Source organism: Podarcis tiliguerta (genome assembly GCF_965153285.1).
Source record: "Podarcis tiliguerta genome assembly, chromosome: 2".
Taxonomy (NCBI): Eukaryota; Metazoa; Chordata; class Lepidosauria; order Squamata; family Lacertidae; genus Podarcis; species Podarcis tiliguerta.
In genome coordinates this window covers 115,721,632-115,748,011 of record NC_139535.1, presented here as the reverse complement: position 1 = coordinate 115,748,011, position 26,380 = coordinate 115,721,632, and the positions used below count along the sequence as shown (strand labels likewise).

The window sequence follows — 26,380 nt, the reverse complement described above, 5'->3', positions numbered from 1 at the left end:
TTGCTTAATTTTACTGTATATGTATTGAGATGCTTTCATTCATGAAAACGACTTAAATGTTTTTTGTAATTATGTAAATCTTATGTCATTATGTAAATCACTGCCAAGTGAGGAAGCAGAATCCTAGGGTGATAGTGTGTGTGTGTGCTGTGTGGACACACCTGCCAGTTTTGGATAGACAACTCCCTGCAAGTGAAAAATCTAGGACATCCATGGAAAAAGTCCTAGGCTAGTCCGCTCCTTCTTTGCTGATATTCCTTTTTTTAAAAATCCCAGGCAATTGTGTACATGGGGGTGCAGTCTACTCTCCCACCTCATTCCACTGCAAGTGTAGGCCACTCAGTTTCTCCCAACACTTCTTGCTGCAAAAATACCAACCCAGACTGAGAGTTTCAATAGAACGGGGGAAGAAGGCTCTCTGCCATTTGGCTTTGATGAACATGTCTCACCATCCTGACTTCAGTCACCCCCCTCCATCTCTTCCCACCACAGCCCCCTGGTCTCACCGAAGCAGACCGCTTGCGATGGTGCTTCTTGGGCTTTTTGGTGTGTTTCTTGGCCTTGGCGTGGAAATGCTGGCACTCGGTCTGTGGCGAGAGGGAGACAAATTGCAGGAAAAACCCCGAGCTGGCCCTTCTTCTGGTACAGCCTTCCTGGCTTGCTGTCTTCTCCACCCCCTCTCCTCCCCACTACGTCAGCCTCTCATCATCAGGCAATCCCACCCCACAGATCCCCTTAGCAGAAGTTCCTGTTGAGGCTCAACCACTCTGACCCTCCCAATCAGCCCCTGCTCACCTCTAGTAGTTGCAGGAACTCACGAAAAAGGCGGATCCGCTCTGACTCCAGCGTGATCTGCTCAAAGGCTATGTTGTTGACAAACCGCTCTCGGACCTGGAAAGGAAAGCCAAAAAGGGAGAGGGGTGGACATGTTGGAGGAATTGGACATGGAGGAAAGAGTTAATTTCCTTCATGAGCACACATCACCCCAAGTATGAGATAAGCCAGCTGCTACGGCAATGGACTTGTACCATAAGTGATTAAGGCATGTTAGCTCAGTACTCAGTCAGTGAGTCTGTCCATGAGTCGGAGTCTGTTTTACATCTTTAAAGGTAAAGGTACCCCTGCCCGAATGGGCCAGTCTTGACAGACTCTAGGGTTGTGCGCCCATCTCACTCAAAGAGGCCAAGGGCCAGCGCTGTCCGAAGACACTTCCGGGTCACGTGGCCAGCGTGACATCGCTGCTCTGGCGAGCCAGAGCCGCACACGGAAACGCCGTTTACCTTCCCGCTAGTAAGCGGTCCCTATTTATCTACTTGCACCCAGGGGTGCTTTCGAACTGCTAGGTTGGCAGGCGCTGGGACCGAACAACGGGAGCGCACCCCGCCGTGGGGATTCGAACTGCCGACCTTTCGATCGGCAAGCCCTAGGCGCTGAGGCTTTTACCCACAGCGCCACCCGCGTCCCTTTACATCTTTAAGCTGCAGCAATAGAGATAATTTCTGCTTGTATATCTGTATCTGCAAAGCCTACAAGCTGTATGTATATATCAATGTTTGAAACTGTATTACTGAAGCCTTATCCTCTACAGCAGTAAACTATTTTGGACCTTAAGCCTCTGTGTGGTGACTGGAACTGGAGGCAACTTCTGCTGCGTGGGAACCTCAACCTTGGATTCCCAACAGGATATCCTAACCCCGCCTCCTCAGACAGGAAAGGCTTTAGGTGCTTCACACAAAAGCTGCCAGATTATTACTGATGGAGGGAGGCATCCAGTGGCATTTATTGTCTTCGGTCACTAAAGTGTTTGCATCAACCTCATTAAGACAAAAAAAGTTTTCTATTGAAGATCAACTTTAGGCTTTGGAAGCAGTCATTCCCAAAGTGCATGCTGCAAAAAATGAAAATAAGTAAAGGTTCCCATGAGGCAGAAAGCAGCCCACCCACAAAAGAGGCATGCTGTGTCTTGGCACAAGTCACTGGTCGGCTTTTGTTGCCTTCCAGTCGTCCCGAACTGGGGGTAAACAACACTGCTATACACTAGGTTTGATAGAATCATGTGATCACTCTTGATGCAGAAGAATTACCGTATTTTTCGCTCTATAGGACGCACTTTTTCCCCTCCAAAAATGAAGGGGAAATGTGTGTGCGTCCTATGGAGTGAATGCAGGCTTTCGCTGAAGCCTGGAGAGCGAGAGGGGTCGGAGTGAGAGGGGAACTCCCGCCGGGCTCCGAAGGCTTGCGGATAGCTGCCCTAAGCCCGGGGTGCGTGGCGGGCTACAGCGCCACGCTCCCCGGGCTTCGTATAGCAGCAAGCTCCGGGAGCGATGGCGAGGTTGAGCGCAACCTCGCCTTCGCTCCGGGACCCATTCTGGGGGCTGGGGTCAGGGGAAGCTCAGGCTTCCCCCGCCCCAGCCCCAAGGCTAAAAACGAAGCCAATACAGCTAGCAGGATCCATCCTGCTCGCTGTCATGACTTCTTTGCTCTTTGGGGCTCGGGGGGGAAATGTATATTTTTTTTCTTTATCCCCCCCCCCAAAAAAATAGGTGCGCCCTATGGTCCGGTGTGCCCTATAGAGCGAAAAATACGGTACCTGCCCTCCAAAGGAGGCTGCCCAATGCACCTCTGCATGTGTCAGTACCCTAGGCATTTAAAAGCTGGCTTGTGCAGAATCAGACCATTGGTCCCCTTTTGCCCAGTACTGCCTATACTTACTTGTGGTGGTTCTCCAGGATTTAAGACACTAGCCTCTCCCAGATCCCCAGGAATTAACCTGGGACCTCCTATATACAAAGCACGTGCCTTATCTCTGAACTTCAGCCCTGCCCGTTTTCCTCTCTAGTAGCCAGTTCATGCAACTCTAGATAAAGGCAGCTGGAGCTGGTCCGGCAACCGAGCGCAGAAAACCTCACCTCATCCCAGGCAGTGTTGGGTTCCAGTGGAGGAGCTGCCTGGCGCAACATGCTCTTGAATGCCGCCTCCTTGCGCCGCATCTTGCGAGTTTCTTCCTTCTCCCGTTCACGCTCCCGTGCCTCGGCCTTTTCCAGCAGCTGAGGGCAGGGAAGCAGGGAGCATCACTATACGGCATTCCTCTTATCCTCTGCTGGTCACAGAACCCGAATGGCCCTTAGGGATCTCTCCCTTTCCTTGCACTGAATGAGCAAAATTATCCTCCTCTCCAGATCAGCCATAGGGACATACAAAGCTGCCTTAAACTGAATCTGGCTATTGGTCCATCTAGCTCAGTATTGTCTACACGGACTGGCAGCAGCTCTCCGGGGTTTCAGACTAAAGCTCCCATCATTCCTGACAACAGGCCAGGCATTCTGGGGCTGATGGGAGTTGGGACAACATCGAGATTGCCACTGTTCCGCACTGCCCACCCTTAGCCTAGCATCTTCATCCAGTGAATCCCAAGTCCTAGTATTATGAAAAAGGGTTGAGGGTATCCTGCTCCTATAATGTGCTCCTACAGTCTCCGCTGCTGCCAAGGAACATTTCTTTGGAGCCAAGAAGGGGCCAGTCACTGTACTGAAGGGGCATGTTGGCCCCTGCCTTTCAGATGCACTTAGCTATTGGAAATGGTGCCGTACGTCTTGTGCAAGCAACTCGGACTCCTCCAGGTAACCTATTTATAGAGCACTTATCCTGATATGCTTGAACAAAGCTTATGCGGAGATTAGACTACTGAGGATTATTACTGTGGCTTTCAGCCAAGATGTAACGCTATGATGTGCGTTCATCCCGATTTGCTTGTGGGATATTTACATGTCTTCTCATTGATCATTTGTGTATCCCACTTTTTTCAACGCATTTCCCCATCACTTTCCAAACAGCAATCAGTCCAATTATTTTTCTTCTTTTTGAAAGTGGAACTGACATGTGGGGGCGGCAGATCCCTTTAACTCACTTTAATCACACAAACCGCATTCACTGGAATCCCTCCCGCTGACAGTCTGGAGGCACACTGGCGGACCCCTGCCCTACTCACACTGTTGAAAGTCAGCTTAATGTTGCCGGCATCCAACGTGGCAGCGCGCTTGTCAAAACTGATGACATGGGCGAAGTCCTCAAAGGTTGTGTTTATTTCTACGCTGAAGCTCCGGTCCTACCAAGGAGAGATTGGGGGGGGGGGGCACAGAGGAGAACAACAGAATTAGGAATTCCCCTATTTCCCTCCCAAAACCACAAAGTGTCAAGAAAGCCTGTTCCAAACCACCTGGAGTACTGTGTCCAGTTCTGGGCACCACAGTTCAAGAAGGACACTGACAAACTGGAACGTGTCCAGAGGAGGGCAACCAAAATGGTCAAAGGCCTGGAAACGATGCCTTATGAGGAACAGCTAAGGGAGCTGGGCATGTTTAGCCTGGAGAAGAGGAGGTTAAGGGGTGATATGATAGCCATGTTCAAATATATAAAAGAATGTCACATAGAGGAGGGAGAAAGGTTGTTTTCTGCTGCTCCAGAGAAGCGGACACGGAGCAATGGATCCAAACTACAAGAAAGAAGATTCCACCTAAACATTAGGAAGAACTTCCTGACAGTAAGAGCTGTTCGACAGTGGAATTTGCTGCCAAGGAGTGTGGTGGAGTCTCCTTCTTTGGAGGTCTTTAAGCAGAGGCTTGACAACCATATGTCAGGAGTGCTCTGATGGTGTTTCCTGCTTGGCAGGGGGTTGGACTCGATGGCCCTTGTGGTCTCTTCCAACTCTATGATTGTATTCTATGAAACCACTCTCTCCAACATCTGTTACATGTCAATTTCACTCATTACTTTTTTTTAATTCAGAAAAAGTGAAATTGACACAAGATAGACTGTACGGTCGTACCTTGGTTTTCAAACGCCTTGGGAGTCAAACAGTTTGGTTCCCAAATGATCGAAAACCGGAAGTGATTGTTCCGGTTTTCGAACATTCTTTGGAACCCAAATGTACGCCGCAACGTCCGCGGCTTCCGATTGGCTGCAGGAGCTTCCTGCAGCCAATCAGAAGCTGTGCCCTGGTTTCCAAACGTTTTGGAAGTCAAACGGACTTCCGGAACGGATTCCGTTTGACTTCCAAGGTATCACTGTACTTGTTTCTCTTCACAGTGAAATTGACACAGTTATGAAAACATGGCAGATTTTCTGCTTGTGAAGGAATAACGTCTCAAATGACACTATGGATTCATTGCCAAGAGAAGACGCTTCTGGAAGAAGAACCGTGATTGCACAGAGGGAGAAGGTGCAGCCAGCTCTGGGATCATGGAGAGAAGCACAGGCTGGGATTCAGGAGAGGGAGCAGTAGACCAGGAAGAACTTATGTGTTTCATTCTCTCCATGTCCCTCCAATGCACACTATGGCCAGACCTTCAGAATGTCCTTGATAATCTTCTTTTCATCATGGAAACGGGCCTTCAGGTCTTCCACGTAGAACTTGAACAGGTCTAGTGGGGTGGAGCCTGTGGAAGGGGAGAAGAACACATCCCGTTATTCATGCCTACAAGAAGGAAGTTTTTTAAGACAGTGGCTTTCAAACTGCCCCGGGATTCCTTAGAAGTTTATCAGCGGCCCAGTAAATGACAGACAACAATCCCTGGTAGACCGCTACGAGTCCCCCACCTCACCCAGTAATCTGCAACAACAGAAGAACAGAAAGTGTGTTCTCTGGCTCACTCTCAGTTCAGGCCAGGTGAAAGTGAAGAACCCTGTATCAATGGAGGACCCTAGAACATGGGTGAGGCAGGTGTGGCTCCTCAAGATACTGCTGGACTACAATTCCCATCATCCCTGACCGTCAAGGCCATTTTGGCTAGAGCTGATGGGAGCTGAAGTCCACAGCTTCCTCACCCCCTGCGTTAAAAACATTCTCCAGAATCCTGTGCAATGTACAGATTCAATGGCAGAAAAATCCATGCAGAAAATGTATCCCCCCGAAAGACAGGGAGTCTGAAAAACACTGAGATAAGATAAGTTGCCTTAAAAACTTGAATGAAGCCAATGGGCGTCCCCAGCTCAGAGCTGCTAACCCTGGTTCCAGGGCTTCAAGCATCAATCTTCATGCTGAAGATCCAAGGTTCAATCCTTGATGTTTCCAATTAAAAATCTGAGGGCTTGGATTCACTAATTGGAAATGATGAAGGTTGACTTTGGGGTCTTCAATAGGCTAAGCATGTTCTCCTACCTCTGAGTTATACCCTCTGAAAACTAAACTAAAAAAAGGCACAGAACCTAGGAATGGAAGCTCCCTAAACCCTCCAACCATCCTTTTCCTCCACTGAGCACTTTTCATTAGCAGAAGAGTGCTTTTTAATCCCATGAAACAAGCCATGTTGACCACCCTAAGAACAAGAGAGAAGACAATGGTCTGTCTCTGGAAGCAACCATTTTTACTGATGCCCCGTGCATTTTGGAAAGGGTTCTTTCCTTCTTCAGGGGCAATTCCTTGCGGGTGGGGAGTTGCTTTCTCTCTTTGTTTTTGTGGTGCTTTTAAACCCCAGCCGCACTGACAAATACCACTCTTCATAGAAGTTGGACTACGAAGGTTCCGCGGTCGACAGCTTTATCTTCCCATTGGTTAGCTGGAACGCCCATCTTGTCACATCGGCTCAACTAAATCCCTACCAGGAGCACAACCCAACACAGAAATTCACCCGCTTTGTGTGCCTCAGCTGGTGCTCACACCTACTGCTCTTCCTTGGGCTTTCTGCTCTCTTTCAATACATCCCAGGCACCTGCCCTTTGGATGGGGGTCACTATGGGGAAGGGGGTGGAGGCAGGGGCTCCTGTCCATCGTCTGCTTACCAGGCTGGCCCAACATGTTGGCAAAGCGTCTGTCGGTGCTGAGGGAGGGGTACAGCTCCATCCACGTGGACATGGAGTGCAGGCGCCCGCTCTCGTGAAGCTCGTCCAAGAAGGCCTGAGCAAGAAGCAGCCTGGTTATTCTACGATAGAGCGAGAGAGATCGGGGAGTCAGCCCCTCCCCCATTTACAGGCCCTGTCGGGGGCGGGGCGGCCCATGTGCTCCAAAGCAGGCCCCCAAACCCCACATGCCCCCTATGCAGCCCAAACACAGCTTATACTGGGAGGGGCTGGGTTTTTTTTAAGACCTCTTCTCCAAACATTTCCTAGGAAATCAGGGATACTTTTCAGGTCAGAGCAAACATGGTCTGTGTCAAGAGCATGCAAAATAGGCTCTGCCTTTGCTCTGTTGCCAAACCATCTTAACAATTCCTTTATCCTCAAGATAACTGCAGGGACATAAAGGGACGCGGGTGGCGCTGTGGGTTAAACCACAGAGCCTAGGACTTGTCGATCAGAAGGTTGGCAGTTCGAATCCCTGTGACGGGGTGAGCTCCCGTTGCTCGGTCCCTGCTCCTGCCAACCTAGCAGTTCGAAAGCACCTCAAAGTGCAAGTAGATAAATAGGTACCACTCCGGCGGGAAGGTATACGGCGTTTCCATGTGCTGCTCTGGTTCGCCAGAAGCGGCTTAGTCATGCTGGCCACCTAACCCGGAAGCTGTACGCCGGCTCCCTCAGCCAATAAAGCGAGATGAGCGCCGCAGCCCCAGAGTCGGTCACGACTGGACCTAATGGCCAGGGGTCCTTTACCTTTTTTTAAAGCAGCAGATGATTACAAATGTGGCTACAAGAGAGAGTGTATGAAGCTGCTGCGTTCCCATCAAGCCCTTGTTTCATCTAGCCTAGTAATTGCATACTCAGACTGGCAGCAACTCTCTGGGGTGTTAGGCAGATGTCCCCCCAACCCCAGGCAGGGACTGAATGGGGACCTTCTGCAACCAAACCATGTGCTCTGCCCTTCTGCAAGGCTGCCTCCCACTTCCCAAACAGGGGCTCAGAGTTCCCCCCACTGCAGCTACCTGGAAGGCTTCCCTGTTCTTGCGCTGCTGGCGCCTCTCCCGCAGCCGGCCGCGCTCACGTTCCTCCTCCTCCTCTCTTTCCAGGGTCCGGATGTGCTCCTCAAAGCAGATCAAGGCGTCCTCCTTGTCCATGTCTGAAAGAGGTGGGAGGGGCCCGAGCTCAGCTGGGCAAGAGGGTGCATCACTCTGGGCCAGCAAGGTGGGGCAGGCTACAGCATAGGGAAACAGGGAGGGGAGTCTATCATCTCTGGCTGGGGGGGGGGGATCTGGGGGGGGGAGAGGCATGTGGTACTGGAGGGGTGGGGTGGGGGTGGCAGCAGCAAGGAGAGCCAAAGGCCGTGGCATCTGAGCACTGCTTCTACATCTTACAGCCGTAGAACCAAAGCTTTCAGGACTTCTGGAAAGCACAGCAAACTCAAAACAGGTCACAGCCAAAACTCCCATGCCAACAGAATACATTTATTTCAAGGGGTTAATCACAGTACAGTGGTGCCTCGCAAGACGAAAAGAATCCGTTCCACGAGTCTCTTCGTCTTGCGGTTTTTTTCGTCTTGTGAAGCAAGCCCATTAGCGGCTTAGCGGATTAGCGCTATTAGCGGCTTAGCGGATCAGCTGATAAGCGGCTTAGCGGCTTGGGGAAAAGGGGGGGGGAAGGAAAAAAAACCCCGCAGGAACTCGCAAGACATTTTCGTCTTGCGAAGCAAGCCCATAGCAAATTCGTTTTGCGAAGCACCTCCAAAACGGAAAACCCTTTCGTCTAGCGGGTTTTCCGTCTTGCGAGGCATTCGTCTTGCGGGGCACCACTGTATTCAGTATTTAGGATTTCAGGGCCTCAGGGTCTCCCTTTATTTTATTTATTAACAACAGATATAGATTTGGATATTGATAGGTGTCTGAGCTTTTCCCACTTGCAAACTGAAGGGCTCCACCCCACCCCATTAGTGAGTCTTCTTCTTACTGGTGTGACATTTCTGTCCTGCGCACAGAGCCTCCTAGGAGCCCCTGTGATTCTGGAACTTCCACCTGGGAGGGGTGTGCATTCCCCCAGGGGGCTTTGTGCGGGGAAAGAGAGAAGGACAAGGAAGGTGGAAGGCGCCTCACTTTGCAGGTCTTCATCCTCGGCAAAGCTGGGGTTGTCCATGAGGTACTGCTGGGCTTCGGACCAGGTGGTCTGGAAGCTGACGCGGCTCATGCTGTCCAAGATGCTCTTCAGAGCCTGGATGTTCCTCTTGCGCAGCTGCTTGGCATGCTCCTGGGTGCGGGCAGAGGACAGCATTGGGGGACGGAACCCACTCCAGCAGGACCCACGGCTTCCTGCCCCCAAGCAGTGGCATAGCGTGGGGGGTGCAGGGGGGGCCGGCCACACCGGGCGCAACATCTGGGGGGGCACGCTCGCACTCGCAGCTCTCTGCCCCTACCTGGCTCACTCTCTCTCACTGCAGTGCTGGCTGTGCAAATCCAATCCAAGCCACCGGGTCACCGCCCACTGTGGAGGGGAGGGTGCCAGGCGTGCGGTGCGGTGCGGAGAGAGAGCGAGGGACTATCTGGGGGAGGGACAGTGCAGCGGGGGGGGGGCGCAAATTACTTGCCTTGCCCCGGGTGCTGACAACCCACGCTACGCCACTGCCCCCAAGCTCCGGGAGCCTTCTCCATTATGAGGACTGGGGAGGTGATGGGCAGGGAGGGAATTCTGGGAGATGGAACATCTGGATTCTATGCAAACGATCAACCACCTCTGTCCTCCTTTGCTCACACTCCTTGTTTTCATTTTACCTTCTCCTTTTTGGCCAGGAAGAAGAGAACGTCATCGTAGATCTCCTTGCGGTCACGCTCTGGCACCACAGCCCACACTTCCAGCTCCCCAAACATCTGCTCAGCTTTCCTGGGGTGACAGGAAAAGAAAGGAAGCAAGCAGCAGGGGGGTGATGCTGCTGCAGTGTGGGCAAGGGGGGGGGGCATGCACACAGAGGCCCTCTGGCGTGGCCACCAAGCTCGATTCTTCTCTCACTTTTTAACTAGTGCCAGGAAGCTTATTCCCACATTGCATGGAACACAGGTACATGTGTTCGTGTGAAAGGGTGTGCACTTGCTGATTTCTTCAGCTCAGCTAGTTGTGCACAGAGGTACATAGGCTGTACGCTTGCTGCACGTCAGGTGCAAATAAGGGTACCAGTGTACAGCTCAGCTCTCTGACTGCAACATGTGAACACTCCAACCGGAACTGCTGGAAAAAGCAGAGCTAACAGAAACTCTGGAGCTTGAAAGAGGAATCTTGCAGGCTGGAGCTGGGACTTATGACCCCTGATCTGCCACAGAAGGGATGTGCTTCTTCTTCAGGTACCAAGGGGAGCAGAGGCATGCAACAACGGCCCTCGTGATTGGCCAGGCTTTAATATCAATAATAGGCAGTATGTTGCCTGGTCAACAGCGACCAAAAGCTACTTCTGCTGTGAAATTCAAACTCCAGATTATTCGGCATTTCCAGTTCAAGCCCCCTCAGTTTCACCAATGAGGACTCTGAGCTGAAGAATGATCCCACCCTCCTGGTCTAAGCTTGATTGATGGGTCCTGCCAGACCACAACATGAATCCTGGAACATGATGGCTTGCACTTGATGCTACCCACTGACTGGGCAGACATGGAGTGACACCTCCTCTGTCCAGGGCCAATCAAATCAGACTCAGAACAGGGTGGGGAGGGCCAGGAAGAAACCTGCAGGTGCCCTAGCTCCCTCCTTAAAGAGCCTTAAAGTGCCCCCTACTCAAAGAGAATCATAGAATCACAGAATCATAGAGTTGGAAGAGACCACAAGGGCCATCGAGTCCAACCCCCTGCCAAGCAGGAAACACCATCAGAGCACTCCTGACATATGGTTGTCAAGCCTCTGCTTAGAGACCTCCAAAGAAGGAGACTCCACCACACTCCTTGGCAGCAAATTCCACTGTCAAACAGCTCTTACTGTCAGGAAGTTCTTCCTAATGTTTAGGTGGAATCTTCTTTCTTGTAGTTTGGATCCATTGCTCCGTGTCCGCTTCTCTGGAGCAGCAGAAAACAACCTTTCTCCCTCCTCTATGTGACATCCTTTTCTATATTTGAACATGGCTATCATATCACCCCTTAACCTCCTCTTCTCCAGGCTAAACATGCCCAGCTCCCTTAGCCATTCCTCATAAGGCATCGTTTCCAGGCCTTTGACCATTTTGGTTGCCCTCCTCTGGACACGTTCCAGTTTGTCAGTGTCCTTCTTGAACTGTGGTGCCCAGAACTGGACACAGTACTCCAGGTGAGGTCTGACCAGAGCAGAATAAAGGTAAAGGTACCCCTGCCCGTACGGGCCAGTCTTGACAGACTCTAGGGTTGTGCGCCCATCTCACTCAAAGAGGCCGGGGGCCAGCGCTGTCCGAAGACACTTCCGGGTCACGTGGCCAGCGTGACATCACTGCTCTGGCGAGCCAGAGCTGCACACGGAAACGCCGTTTACCTTCCCGCTAGTAAGCGGTCCCTATTTATCTACTTGCACCCGGGAGTGCTTTCGAACTGCTAGGTTGGCAGGTGCTGGGACCGAGCGACAGGAGCACACCCCGCCGCGGGGATTCGAACCGCCGACCTTTCTATCGGCAAGCCCTAGGCACTGAGGCTTTAACCCACAGCGCCACCCGTTACTTCCCTTGATCTAGATGCTATACTCCTATTGATGCAGCCCAGAACTACTGCGCTGGGATCCTGCCCCTCTGCCAGAAACCTGGCTGCAGCTTTGGCACTCTCTACCTGTAGCGGGTGATGGAGCTCATCTTGCTGTGCTGCTCCAGGAAGCGCTGCAGCTCCTCTTTGGCTTCCTTGGCCCGGAGCCGGGCCTCTTCCTTCTCCTCCTTGTCCCGATGAGCCTTGTAAGCATTGAAAGCCTGCTTCTTCTCGCTCAGCTTGGGCAAAGCGCTGGGGCACAAGGCAAGAGGGTCATCAAGGGTTGCTCTCCAGAGACGGCACCCATCCGTGGCAAGGGGGGAGGGAGAAGGGGGGGGGAGGAGTGCAAGGGAATTCCCAGCCACACAACACTCTGGGCCAGGCAAAGTCTAAGCCAGGCTGGACTTTTTCTCCTTCCTGCAACAGTCAGGATTTCCAGCTGTGCAGTGAAGCAGGCTGGGGGCTGCAATAACACTGTGGGGAGGAAGGGGGGTTCGTTTCAGACTGTACCTGAACCGCGGGTCGGTGCTAATGAGCTTCATGGCCTGCTCCCACGACGCACTTGCTGGGACGCCCTGGAGCCAGAGAGCGGCAGCATTTCAGCCAAAATAGCACTTCCAGCTTGACTGGCCCCACCCACTTCGCCCCTCATCTCAGGACCAGTTTACACAATCGTAGTCAAGTTTTTGCCTCCTGGACTGCGCCAATCCAGGCTACGTGTTTGCTCGTTCCTAGGAGGGAATCTCTGGTCCTCCAGCCCACCCACCTGCCCTGATCAGTACCTTGTCCTTGAGCAGCTCCTTAAAAGCTTGTTTGGCTTCTTCCTTGTTGCTCCAGGCATTGCCAGGGCCACGGTCTTCCTCGTCTCTCCGGACGGGATCACAGCTAGCTCAGGAAACAAACAACCCCCCCCCCCAAAGGTATCAGATGGAGCAATGGGCAAGCCAGTGCTCAGTCCAGGGTTTCTCAAATGAATTTGGGTCTTCCCTTCTCACAATGGCCAGCCAGATACCTGTGCGCAACTCACAAGGAGGACCTAAGCGCAATACTTCTGAGTCCCAGGGTACATAGATGCATTCCACACCTCTGATACTGGGTGCAGTAACCCAGCCATAATGGAGGTACAGACACCCCCAGCTTCCACACATAAGGCTTTGTGGACGGGGGTGAATGGATATTAAAGATCATAGAATCATAGAATCATAGAGTTGGAAGAGACCACAAGGGCCATCGAGTCCAACCCCCTGCCAAGCAGGAAACACCATCAGAGCACTCCTGACATATGGTTGTCAAGCCTCTGCTTAAAGACCTCCAAAGAAGGAGACTCCACCACACTCCTTGGCAGCAAATCCCACTGTCGAACAGCTCTTACTGTCAGGAGGTTCTTCCTAATGTTTAGGTGGAATCTTCTTTCTTGTAGTTTGGATCCATTGCTCCGTGTCCGCTTCTCTGGAGCAGGAGAAAACAACCTTTCTCCCTTCTCTAGGTGACATCCTTTTATATATTTGAACATGGCTATCATATCACCCCTTAACCTCCTCTTCTCCAGGCTAAACATGCCCAGCTCCCTTAGCCGTTCCTCATAAAAGATGGTTGCAGCAAGAGTTCTACTTCCGTCCCTTTACTCCCGCCACACACACACCCATCCCAACCTCTTGGCAAAGGGTGGAAGCTTCAGCGTCCCTGAAGGGGAGGAACTCTCCAGCCCCTCCCTCCACGGAGCCAAAGAAGTGGGCGCTAGAATTCTAGCCTGTTCCACTTCAGGCAGCCGGTGGGCATGTCATGTTGTTGTTTTTCTTAATGCACCCTAATAAGAAAATAAAACCTCCCTGTTTGTACGAATCCAGCACATCAGGGACAGGGCCACACTAAACCTTTTCTCTTTCGTGTACTAGGCTGTTATATGCCCCCAACGGGGAAGAACAACAACAACAACCAGCCCACACCTCCTGCGCTAAACACAACGCAAAATGACACACTCCAGAGCTCTGTGACCACCTGCAATAGTGTGTGTGGAGGGGAAGCTGTGGCTTATTTTGCAGGAATAGAATACCACTTTCATAATGGGTTACCATCATCCCCCCGCTTGGTGTTCCCTTTCCAGTTCCCCAAGGTGGGGGGGAAGAGACTCCACAAACCCCCAGTTTGAAAGCCAAGCCTGGATGGGGGAGCCTGTAGCTGTCTGTGTGCTGTGGACCACAAGTCCCATCATCCTCGGCCATTGCCTATGCTGGCTGAAGCTGATGGCAGTTGGAGTCATCGTCCCCCCAAAACCCAAGGAGGCCTTAATCCCACACCCTCTCTGTCCCCCGCCCCTCATGTCACCTGCTTGCGATCTCCTCCTCAGCTGCAGTCGGCCCGCCCTCCGTGCCTGGCGTTTCCTGTCCTTCGATGCCCCCGGTGCCTTCGGTGTCTGAGGTGGCTGCGGAGGATGGGGTGGGGCTCTCAGGGCCCGACAGCGGCGCCTCTGGTTGCTGAGGCTGCTGTTGCCTCCTAAGGAAGGGGAGAAGACCAGGCTTCAGAACGTTGTGCGCCAGAACACACACACAAGAAACTGGCACCATTCATGTTGGTGTTGACCTTTAAAGCCCTAAACGGCCTCGGCCCAGTATACCTGAAGGAGTGTCTCCACCCCCATCGTTCTGCCCGGACACTGAGGTCCAGCACCGAGGGCCTTCTGGCGGTTCCCTCATTGCGAGAAGCAAAGCTACAGGGAACCAGGCAGAGGGCCTTCTCGGTAGTGGCGCCCGCCCTGTGGAAAGCCCTCCCATCAGATGTCAAAGCGATAAACAACTACCTGACATTCAGAAGACATCTTAAGGCAGCCCTATTTAGTTTTTAATGTGTGACATTTTAATGTATTTTTAATCTTTGTTGGAAGCCACCCAGAGTGGCTGGGGAAACCCAGCCAAATGGGCGGGGTACAAATAAATTATTTTATTATTATTATTATTATTATTATTATTATTATTATACACATGCTTGGTGGTATTCTGGATCCTTTGCTGTCCCTTGAGGCTCAGGTGCCTTTGGTGGCCCAGCTATGCCCCTATCCGGACAGGGACAACCTAACTTCTGTCTCCTATGCTCTGGTTATACATGGGGCTGCCTCTGAAGACAGTTCGGAAACTTCAGCTGGTGCAGAATTCAGCGGACAGGTTGCTCAGCAGGGCAAGACTGTTTGAGCATAGGATGCCAATCCTGACCCAACTGCACTGGCTGCCAATTAGTTTCCAATTCAAAGTGCTGCTTTTGACCTATAAAGCCTTAAATGGCTCAGAACTGCAATACCTCAAGGTCCGCCTCTTTCCATATAAACCAACCCGGACCCTGTGACCATCCTCTGAGGCACTTATTCATGTGCCATGAGAGGTTCGGAGGGTGACCACAAGAGGCCTTTTCTGCATTGGCTGTATGTAAGCCGTTCCGGGAGCCATTTTAGGCTAAAGGGCAGGGCACTAATGCTCTAAATAAATAAATCACTAGCTAGGGGTCGGTAATAATTTTTATCTGCTAGCGATCTAAATAAATAAATAGCCAAATAAATAATTCTGCTACCCGCCAAATAAATCTTTTCTCTCCTTGGCAAGGGCTAAAAACAGGGGAAAGAGAGAGAGAGATGCTGAACAAGGCTAGCACACCATAAAATAGGGCCTCTGCCTATTGAAAGTCTCAATCACTGTGGATCTTGCCCAAGCCTCTTCTGGAGGTGGAATGGATGTTTTCAAGCTTCTTGCACTGGCCATAAGGGCAAGAACAGGGCTGGGACCCTCCAAGTGTTGCTGGCCTCCAAATCCCATCAACCCCAGCCAGCAGGGCCAGCGGTCAGGAATGATGGGATGTGGAGTCCCAACAGCATCCCTTACCCCTTGCTCTCTCTAAAAGCAACTTCAACACAAGAAAGTTAGTTTTTCGGATGCTGAATTCTGGACCCCATGCCAGATTGTTAAGCTGGCCGGAGGAGAAGCCCTTCCTCACGTGAAGCTCCTCCACAGGGACTTACTCTGCTTCTTCTTCCTCTTCTTTGATCAGTGCTGAGGAAACAAAAGGCAGGGGGTGGTTACCATGGTGATGCTTGAGGAAAGGCAGGGCCCAGCCCCGGCCTCATCAGCTCCTGGCGGCCCAGACCCTCACCTTCAATGTCATCAAGGTCACGGGGACGGGTCCAGCGGGACTCCTTGCTCTGAGTGTTGTAGTAATAAGGTTTCCCGGTCTCTGAGCGGTACTCACGCCAAGGGCAGCGCGACAAGAGGAGCTGAAGGGGGAGAGAAAGGACAGCTTAGGAGCTGCCTGCGCTCTTCCTAAAATGGTGGTGGCGACAGGTTCCCTCACAAAAACCTCCACCACCACCCCCTTTTTAAAAGACAGAGTCAAAAGGACCATCTGTATATTTGTGTGTACGTGAAGAAGCCAACGCCCAACACACTGTCACAGTCCAGAGTGACCAAGAGACAAAATGCAAGATAGGGCTATGTAGATGAGAGCAGGCAGGGGCGTCAGTAATTGGTGCACAAAAAGACAGGAACAAGCTTCACCTTGGCAGCAGTGGAGTCCCCAGATGCACCCCCTATTTATTTATTTTTACTTTCCCCAGAATTTGCAAATGGTTGCCTTTCACTCCTATGGGATAGAACGCTGTAGTGAGAACCAAGCCTCTGAATACCAGTTGCAGGTGGGCAGAGTGTGGCCGCTGTGGGAACAGGATATTGGACTTGGTGGACTACTGGCCTGATCCAGCAGGCCTATTCTCATGTTCTTTTGTACAGCCCTCCTGATATCTGGCGACCTGCTATCGTGTCTCCTCTTAATCTTCTCCAGGCAAAACATACCCAGCAATTTCAACCATTCCTTGTAGGATTTGAATCTGAGAACCCTCAATGTGCTTTTTCTTTGGGCTGCTTCTGAATAAGCTCACAGGATTCCCCCCTCCCTTTGTCCCTTAGCTCCTATCTCTGGTCTGCTGGCCTCCACTCCTCAGCATTCAAGATAACTCAACAAAGAGTAAGGCATCTATGTTTGGAATGCAAGGCTAACTAGGGCGGCTCTCACTTCTGCCTTGGACTTCAGCTCGTCTGGCTTTTCCCAGCTTGACTGTTTGGTTTCAGAATTGTAGTAATAAACTCGCCCATCCGGAGCCCGATGCTCAGTCCATGAAGGCTTCTGAGGAAAAAGAGGAGGAGAAGAAAATGGGACACTGCAGGAGGTTTTTCTTGCATGGATATCTTACAATCACACCATCTCAAAATAGAAACTGGAACTGAGCAAAAAATTTAAAATCCAGTATTCTGAGAATATCAGCTTCCATTTTCAATAAATAAGTAGCAAGTTTCTAGCGCCTGTAATTATGAAGATAGGGTTCAAACCATGTAGGCAACACCACAAGAAAATCTCCTAAGTCTCAGGGTTGTGAGAAAGGCTGTCTAGTAATAAATTTCCTATAGTCAAGGAGTTGGGAAGTTTTAGCGCCCAGTTTAGTTTCATGTTTAGTTTTATGGGATGCGGGTAGCACTGTGGTCTAAACCACAGAGCCTAGGGCTTGCCAATCAGAAGGTCGGCAGTTCTAATCCTCTCAACGGGGTGAGCTCCCGTTGCTCAGTCCCTGCTCCTGCCAACCTAGCAGTTCGAAAGCACGTCAAAGTGTAAGTAGATAGATAGGTCTCCCTCTGGCGGGAAGGTAAACGGCGTTTCCGTGTGCTGCTCTGGTTTGCCAGAAGCGGCTTAGTCATGCTGGCCACATGACCCGGAAGCTGTACACCGGCTCATTTGGCCTGTAAAGCGAGATGAGCGCAACAACCCCAGAGTCGTCCGCGATTGGACCTAACGGTCAGGGGTCCCTTTACCTTAGTTTCTTTACCGCTTCCCATAACAACCAGAATAAATTATGCAAAAGAGGGAAATGAAAAATAAGCTGACACACTGCTTACAAATATAAGCAACCACACTTGATTTCTTTCTCTGGTCTATATCATCAACAAAATACCCCTTGCAGCTGCTAGAGACCCTTCCCCAAGGTTCCTCATCTGAATCAGGAGCTCAACCATTGTATACACACACAAACTCCCCTCCCCTCCCAGGGCCAAAAAACCTCCAGTTTTGTTCCTTGTTTCCCAACTTCAATTTGGGGATTTGCTTTTGCACAAATCCAGAAGATCCAGCACTAGAGGAAAAGTGCCAGAGCAGATTGCTCTTCAGTCTCTCTAAACAAGGCCCAACAACATGAGCACGAGGTTTCTAGGATGACAAAATACCCATGAAGTTACAATGCCACCGTGCAAGGCAGGTGCTGGTGGCAGCGGCGTCAGCAAAGCACAAGCCACACACAGCAGATGCCCACTGGCAGGCGTTCCACAAACCACTTTCTACAGTATTAAAAACAATTAAAACAAATGGCAGTCATAGGAATAGGGTGGGTCTTCTGCTTGCCACTGAGCTACGCTTCCTCCCCATGAGTTGTGCCTCTTCCTCATCCACAGGCACTCTCCAGTCAGCGCCTCAGCCACACCTCTACACAACATTCACATTGACACAAATAATTGTTCCAGCTGGCGGAAGAATCACATTTTCTCCAGCAACAGAAATAAAAGCTGGAGTTTTGAGCGCTGGGAACATGCAAACTAGCTGACCATGGAAGTGGAACCTTGAAGGAGGCTGCCCTTAAACTCCCCATAATAAAAAGAGTGACAACTGAGCATTTAATTCTTCCTCTGAAACTGGTGCTTGGCCAGTTACTCACCACAGGGGCTCCTTGGGTCGCCGTGGCTGCAAATCAAGAGAGGAGAGATTAGATCAGGTACAGTGGCTTAGTGCCGAAGAGGTTCAAGCTTCTAGGAACCAATTTCAATTTCTCTATAATGGGGGAGCAAAAGGAGGCTTGCAGAAATAACCATCTCATCTGGACTGGCACTGGATGGTAGGACTCCAGTGTTTTCTGGTTAAAGGTGCTGTGCCTTTGAGAGCAACGAATCAGGCAAAATTTCAACAGATGTAGTTATTGCTCCTCTCTGCACTGAGAGGCTACAGCATGAAGCCGTAGAAGGCACAGTAACTCCATTGCAAAGAAAGACCAACAAGCAGCAGGTTTCTCTGTTGTTGGATTTGCTGCTAATCTAAATGCACCCTTCCCTTAAGGACAAATCCACTGGGATACTCACCACTGGATGGGTCTGTTGCAGGACCTGCCTGTCAAAAGAGAAATGGGAACTAAATCAAGGTGTTTGGAACCTGCTCTGTCCGTAACTGGAGGGAATTCCTGAGCCTCTTTGCCCTCAAGGCACTCTACATGTTGCAAGAAGATTGGCTAGGCAAAGTGATTTGGAGCAGAGAAGTGGGAGGCATGTGAAGAGTTAAGCATGTGTGTGCATGCTCATGTGCACAAGTTCTGCTGCTGCATTCTATATTTTTTTATATAACATTTTATTAAGATTTTCACATAAGAAAAAATAAAAATACAAAAATGATAAAGAAAAACAATTAAAAACAATTCAATTTTCATAATATGTCTTGCATTTGCTTGCTTCCCAGACCTCCCCACACCTCCCCTCTTTGTATTCCAGTTCAATTTATTTATTCAGCAAATCCTTTCCCTCTATCCTATCCTTATCTTGATCTTAATATATTATGCCTTTAAGTTTTCATCTGTTAACATTCCATTTTTCCATATTCCTTCATACCGTTGTTACTAAAAACCCCTTAACCTCAATCCCACATCATTCTAACATTTATTAATTTTATAATATTTCTGTAAATAGTCTTTAAATTTCTTCCCTGCTGCTGCATTCTAAGTCACCCCCTCCCATGACAACTTTGCTCTTGAAAACAGGCCACTGGCCTCTCCTCTTGCCTATGTAGTAAGGCCCAACAGCACCGAGTATCTCTTTCAACACTCGTCCACATACCCAGATGCTCGAGCTACATCAAAGGCCAGCAAACGCTGCCACATCTGCCTGGGCCAAATTGATAACACGACCCACAGCTTGGTGACCCTAGCAGCAGCAGCCAGCAGGAAACCCTTCTCCAATAGTGTGGCCAACTTTTTTCTTGTTGACTTTGTCTTCATCAAGAGCACCACATGCCACATTCGGAGTAATAAACAAGCCCGTTTCAGCGGCTACTGCAGTACACATGCAACCCTTTGTTGTACCCTGGGGTTGCTTTGCCCTCTACTGGCAGGGAGGGGCAAGCAGGAATGTAGGCCACAGTCAAGATCATGGGTAGGCAAACTAAGGCCCAGGGGCCGGATTCGGCCCCATCGCCTTCTAAATCCAACCTGTGAGGACTGGAATAAATTTACAGAATATATCAAAAATGTATGTGAGGAACAACTAACGCTTGTTGGCTTTCAAGAAGCTTTGTGAAAAAGATTGATTGAAATGTTGTTTGAAAGATAGGTTAAGATTAAGAGTGGTAAAGTGCAATATAAATTTAAGAAATGTGAAATGTAGTGATAATAGGGAGAATTGTCAGATAGGCTGAAGGAAGTCCAAAAGATGTATATGTTTAATGCGAATGTTAAATTTGGATAGAATGTGTATTGGAAATTGAATAAAAATTAATTATTTAAATCCAGCCTGCGGATGGTCTGGGAATCATTGTGTTTTTACATGAGTAGAATGTGTGCTTTTATTTAAAATGCATTTCTGGGTTATTTGTGGGGCATAGGAATTCGTTCATTTCCCCGCCCCCCACCCCCCCAAAATATATAGTCAGCCTCCCACAAGGTCTGAGGGACAGTGGACCGCCCTGCTGCTGAAAAAGTTTGCTGACCCCTGGTCAAGATCAAAAAGCCGTCCTACTGATATATGTGAGTGCCACTACCAGCAGCCTTGCCACAAACTGGAGACCCTTATCTCACTATAACCCACTGAGATCTATGCCCCTCCCAGATACTCACCCCTCCAGAGACAGCAACAGGCCCACCTGGCACCCCAGGCATGATCATCCCAGGCAGCATTGGTGGTACCATTGTGGGCATCTGGGGGAAACAACCAAAAAATGGTGTAAGTCATAAGAAGATGGTCAGAAAGACAAACAAAGGCTTTGTGGGAAAGGCATTACCTGCCCAAGGGGTGGCGGTCCAGGCATGGGTGGGATCATTGGGGGAGGAGGCATCATCCCTGGAGGCATGGGCGGCATAGGGGGCGGGCGCGGTCCCAATGGGGGCAATCCCATTGGAGGGAACGGAGGTGGGATCCCAGGATGAGGCATCTAGGAGGAAAAGAGGAAGAATACACTCCAAGTCGCACGTATCCAAAACAGCTGCCAGCAACCATGGCATGACTTGGGCCTCTGTCAAGTAGAAGCAAATTGGGTCCAACATCAGGGCAATAAGAAGGCAACATTTTCACAGGACAACCCCTCCCACAGCAGCACTGCACTTCAACAGATAGGGAGGGCAATTGTGGGCATATACAAGCTTACAAAATCCTACCGCAGACATGGCGAACTGGCAGACTGAAGTCCAGGCAATGGTCTCCAGTCCACGTTTCACATGCTGCAATTCCGCACCACGACTCAAGTAAAGGAAATGTGTAGAAAGACAACAGGATGTGAACTCCACCAAAGCCTGTAATGACCTTTCAGACTTTCACAGCATTTCACTGCCCATGATTGACAATGATCAGGAATGATTGGAGTTGTAGTTCAGCCACATCTGAAGGGCCACAGATTCCCTACTCCTGTCTTATACTTTGCAAAGCATCATCAACAGTATTGGTGCTATATGGTTATTATGATAACGATTATTACCGTATTTTGCTGCTCCGGTATATAAAGAGTAGATACAAACACACACTCGTGCCACTTTCACATGTACAGTGGTACCTCTGGTTACGTACTTAATTCATTCCGGAGGTCCGTTCTTAACCTGAAACTGTTCTTAACCTGAAGCACCACTTTAGCTAATGGGGCCTCCTGCTGCCGCCGCGCCGCAGGAGCACGATTTCTGTTCTCATCCTGAAGCAAAGTTCTTAACCCGAGGTAATATTTCTGGGTTAGCGGAGTCTGTAACCTGAAGTGTGTGTAACCTGAAGTGTATGTAACCCGAGGTACCGCTGTACTCAAAACACATCCTCACATTTATTTAATATTAAATTTATTTCTCCCACACACAAACACACACACTTCGCAGACAAAGGAGTCCAAGGTGGCACACACAGCGATGATAAGATGCATCACCTGTCACATATAACACCTTTAGACACTCTCGTGTGCACGCGCACACACCATACACCCCGTTGCATAGGATCAAGGACCAGAAGGCAGCTTAACATGCTGAGATAGAAGCTGAAATACAACTTACAAAGGGAGGAGGCAGAATTGGTGGTGGCGGTGGAGCTGGAGGAAATGGGGCCGGCTGCCCAGGCGGAGGGCCACTGCCTGAATCTGGAGCTGACTGCAAAGAGAGGGGGGGAGGGAGAGAATAAACGTGGGGTGGTGGTAACTGCGAGTTTATTGCTGGGGTGGCAGCTAAAGTGAAAACTGGTGCAAGGGGTATATATTGGGTTTGGATGGGGCAAACCCAGGAATAAATCTCCGCTCAGTCCGCGACGTCCACTGATCCCCCTTTGGCAAGTCACACTCTTGTAATCTAACTTCTCATGCAGTGTTATGAGGTTAAAAATGCCAGTCCGAACTGCAAGGATGACTCCGAGTGTTAGCTGGCCTTCCTCCAGCCAAAAGAAAATGACTTGCTCCCTCTTTTCAGTTACAGCAGAATTTGCATTTAATGTGTTGCTCCCCTAATCCTTGCCTCTGCCACCCCTTGGCTCCCCCAAGCTAGTTTTTCTCGATCTCCCCTGCTGAGTCTGTTAGAACATACAAATAAGAAGATCCCAACACACGATGAGAAATACTTTTCACCCCAAATGAATAGGCTTCAGTGGCTTTCTTTATTCTTTTGTGAAGTACATGGGCAAAAAACTGGCTTGGGATGCTACTGGCAGGAGACTCAAGTGTGCCTTCTGGTTAGGAAAACCAATCCAGGAAAACAGGCTAACCCAAATAAGAAAGGGACTGCACAATCCTAAACAGATGCCTGGAAGATGTCCCTGGAAGCTAACTATTAAAGTCCAAGGATGCCTGCCTTTCCCTGTTGCATTTATTGCAGGTACCCTGCCTCCGGACATAGCAATTCACTTTAGCTATCATGGCTATCAGCCGCTGACGGCTCTTCTCTTGCTGAATTTGTCCTGCACTTAAATAACAAAAGCAAGCAAGCTAATGGCCATCTCCCCAGCTTGCAGTAGTGAATTCCTAATGTGTTCCCAGTCAAATTGGTTTGCTTGGTGAGCACAGAGTTGCTTGCCTAGTGGGGCAGAGCTGCAGCAATAGCCTCTTGGCAGCAATGTCACTGGTGCTTACTGGGAGAGGAAAGGAGGCAGCAAGCTCGGGACTGTGTGCGGATTGGCTCCGCTAGACCATTCACATGGTCCTGATCTTGGCCCTCCCAGTAAACACTTGTGTGGATGCTACTGTTGTAGCTCCATCCCACTGGGCGACCCCTCCTGCACAAGACAGGTCTTTCTCTGTGGTGTCTCCACAGTCATGGAACTCTCTCTCAGTTACCATTCACCATTTGAGTTCTGGCTTTCAATAAAGTCTTAAAAACTTGTACTTTCTCCTACTGCTTTTTCTTAAGAGATTTGCTGACTTCACGCCATTTCTCTCTTGTGTCTACTGGCCTGTATCCAATCAATGCTTCGTATTCTGCCTGATGGTCTACTGTTTTAATTTCTCTTTGTACATCACCTTAAGAAGGGCTTGACCCTGAAAAGTGACTAATAAATAACTGGGATAAATGAACAAATAATGAACATTCATTGATGCACTTCTGTGTGAAAAATGCACTTCTTTTTGCTATTCCTCCTGAATCTACTGCTTGTTGGTGATGCCAAGTGTGTGATGTGTGAGAGAGGATGTTACTTCAGTCCAACACCATTCATAATTTCATAAAACCTGCCACCCCTTTAATAAACACCATAAGCTTAAGGCAAGTGCTCCAGCCGAATGATCCTTTCAGTTGCCCTTTTTCTGTATGAAAATGTGGAGGATGGCCAGGTTTGGAAAGCAAACTTGGATTAATGGGCACATACATACAGAAGAACTTGTAGGAGATGAGGATAACTGGGAGCAGAGATGGAGAGTAATAAGGAATGGCTACACTGAGGCATGAGCAACAACATTTGGTGGGAAATGGTAGCATATCTAGAGAATGGCTTCATTTGTTCACAGTAAACCAAATTTTGGCCTACCATGTAAAGTGTTGGCTCCTGAAGAACTCCCACCCACTTTTCCTTCTAGCACAGGTGGTTAGCATGGGTTGACTTAGCGCGTCGTCAGGCTCCTCTCCATGAATGGCACCAATGCCTTATTCCCTCCAGCATAAGAAGATCCCAGATTTGGAAAGAGTTAAGCAGGGACAAGACAATTCTGAATTGCCCTCTTCTATAACAGAGCTAGAGGAAATCTCAGTGTGGGGACATAGCACCCCTAATTTATTGCCCTAAATCAGAACATAACAAACTGCCTTGTATCAAGTCAGATGACTGGTCTCTGTAGCTCAGCACTTGTCTACTGCTCTTCAGTCTTGGGTCCCCAGATGTTGCTGAGTAACAACTCACATAATCCCTGTCCATTGGCCAAACCTGTTGGGGATGATGGGAGTCCAGCAACATCTGGAGACCCAAGGCTGAAGAATGCTCTTCAAGGGAGTCTCTCAGTCCTACCTGGAGATGCCAGGGATCATCAAGCCAGGGACTTTCTGCATGGAGAGCATGGGCTTGACAACTAAGCTACGCTCCTTTTCCTAACGAGTGACCTGGAAGACCCATTCTTAAACAGGGAAGCCATGGGGCTCTTTCAGCTTCTTGCATGGAAGTTCATTCTACTGCAATCTATCAAGGCTTATTCACTTCTGTGCTGACATCAGCAAACTTGACACTGGTTCCATCCTCAGGGTAGCTTGTACAATCTACTCTGATGCTCTCTGCCCAATACTGAAGTGATTTTTCTAAGCCCAGTTCACTGTCTGGAATGGCCGTTTGGATCCCACTTCGGCTGTGGAACAGACTTATTTTATATACACATTATCTGCCTGTGCATGCGTGTCCATGTATAATGCATACCTATCTAGGTCAATGTGTCCACTTATTTGTGCCTACACCTACACATTTGTCTACTATGTCTATCTATCTGCAGGTGGGCCTTCAAACATGCATCCTTCCACATGTGCCTATACTTAGATGTACATGACAAATAAAGATTACTCTTATGCAATTTACATTTAAAGGTGTCTATGTTTATGTATATTAATCAGTGCATGTATTTGTGCGTTTATGTGCTTTAGCAGGTGTTCGTACCTATCCCTGCATGCATACATCAGGGTGTGCATACATATGTATGACACATCCCATTTATTGCTGCGTGCTTGCTCCCATGGACAGTGTTTGTGTGCGAGTATAGATATGGATGAGCGAGCGGACATGGTGCGGTAGACAGGGTGCCTGTGGGAGACTCTGGTTCAGATTCCTGCTCAGTCATAAAGCTCACTACTGGGTGGCCTTGGGAAGACTGCTATCTCAACTGAATGTAGCTTCTCCTTGTGATCCCAAAACACCTTGGCAAGGAATACTGTCCCCTCCAACTCATCCCCTGGGATAAAGCCGGTGTAAAATCTACACATGCTTTATGTGTGCACCTATTCCCACATCTGCACATGAGTGTTTGCACATGTGGGGTTCGTGTAGTTCTGCATGCACCTGTAGAGAGATCCGGATGCTTTTGCATTTTTTCCCTTCCTTTCTGGCATGGTGCATCTAGTTGCACAAACCAGGGTGCCTCACTATCCGGCTGCGCACCCTCCTCCCGGCCTCCTTCCAGCACCCACCTCATTGCTCCGAAGCCTCCCGAGCGGGAGCAAGAAAGGAGAGGAGGAGGAGGCGGGTGGGGAGCCCCATCACCATTCCCCCTTGGGTGCAAAAGATGTGGGGGGCGATGTGGCGCGTGGAGGATGTCCCCTCCGCCCCTCCCTCTCCCTTGCAAGCTTCCACCGTGCACACACACGCCCCCCTCCGCCCCCCAACCCATCTCCGCCCCGGATCTTCGGGGGAGGGGGAATAACAAAGCGGCAGACATTACCATGGCCGAGCCTCGGATCAGCTGGGCGTGCAGGCGGGCAGCTCAGCCCACCCGGCAGTAAGGGCGGCCGCGATTGGAGGAGGCGGGCGGAGGGAGAGGGAGGCGGGCGGGCGGGATCCCGGCGGGGGGGGGAAGGCAGAAGCGCGGGAGGAGAAGGGGATCGGGCGAGGGCGGCTGGATCTCTCCAAGGGCGAGAGGCAGCAGGCCGGGCCAGGGGTCACCCAACCGCGGCGCGCGCTCTCCGCAACGTCACAAGCTGTGGTGTTTTTTTTTCCCTTTGAAGAGTGCCTCTGAGCATGTGCGAAAAGCCTCTTTCGAAGGATGCGCTCCTCCTCGCGCCGAGCTGAGGAGAAAGGAGCATCCGCTTTAGGATGAGGCTGGCGCGGCGCAGCCGTGGTTTGGGTGGGAAGAAGGGCCCTCCCCGCCTCCTGGGGGGGGGGGGCGAAGAGGTGGTCCTTCACATGGGGGGCAAAGCAGCGCCTCGCAGGGGGGAGAGGCCTGGCTCTCTGCCAGGGCTAGAGGCTCCTCGCCATCCCCAAAGAGGACCAGGGAAACGCAACACGGGCAGCGCACGACAAAATAAGGGACCACAAAAAAGAGGGGGTGGTTCATAGGACCCGCTGCTTCTGAGAGGATGCGCTCTCGACGCGGCCTAATCTTGCCTAATCGTTTCCCCTGATGTTTGTGCGCCATTGTATGGCAAGCCCTTGATC

General features: G+C 50.3%; 1 protein-coding gene across 1 annotated transcript in view; it reads right to left on the bottom strand.

The window, feature by feature from the left end:
- Window positions 1–25,769, bottom strand: part of PRPF40B (pre-mRNA processing factor 40 homolog B) — a 31,513-nt gene extending 5,744 nt beyond the window's left edge. Inside the window, 23 exon segments of the mRNA XM_083427393.1 lie at window positions 507–587; window positions 796–891; window positions 2,910–3,047; window positions 3,989–4,105; window positions 5,344–5,435; window positions 6,778–6,910; window positions 6,912–6,917; window positions 7,854–8,062; window positions 8,955–9,105; window positions 9,627–9,735; window positions 11,622–11,786; window positions 12,045–12,109; window positions 12,317–12,419; window positions 13,860–14,027; window positions 15,538–15,568; window positions 15,669–15,789; window positions 16,584–16,694; window positions 18,268–18,293; window positions 18,686–18,713; window positions 20,425–20,505; window positions 20,589–20,738; window positions 21,832–21,924; window positions 25,668–25,769. Coding sequence (XP_083283519.1) covers window positions 507–587; window positions 796–891; window positions 2,910–3,047; window positions 3,989–4,105; window positions 5,344–5,435; window positions 6,778–6,910; window positions 6,912–6,917; window positions 7,854–8,062; window positions 8,955–9,105; window positions 9,627–9,735; window positions 11,622–11,786; window positions 12,045–12,109; window positions 12,317–12,419; window positions 13,860–14,027; window positions 15,538–15,568; window positions 15,669–15,789; window positions 16,584–16,694; window positions 18,268–18,293; window positions 18,686–18,713; window positions 20,425–20,505; window positions 20,589–20,738; window positions 21,832–21,924; window positions 25,668–25,670 — 2,277 coding nt within the window. The 5' untranslated portion in view covers window positions 25,671–25,769.
- Between the last annotated feature and the right edge of the window lie 611 nt (window positions 25,770–26,380).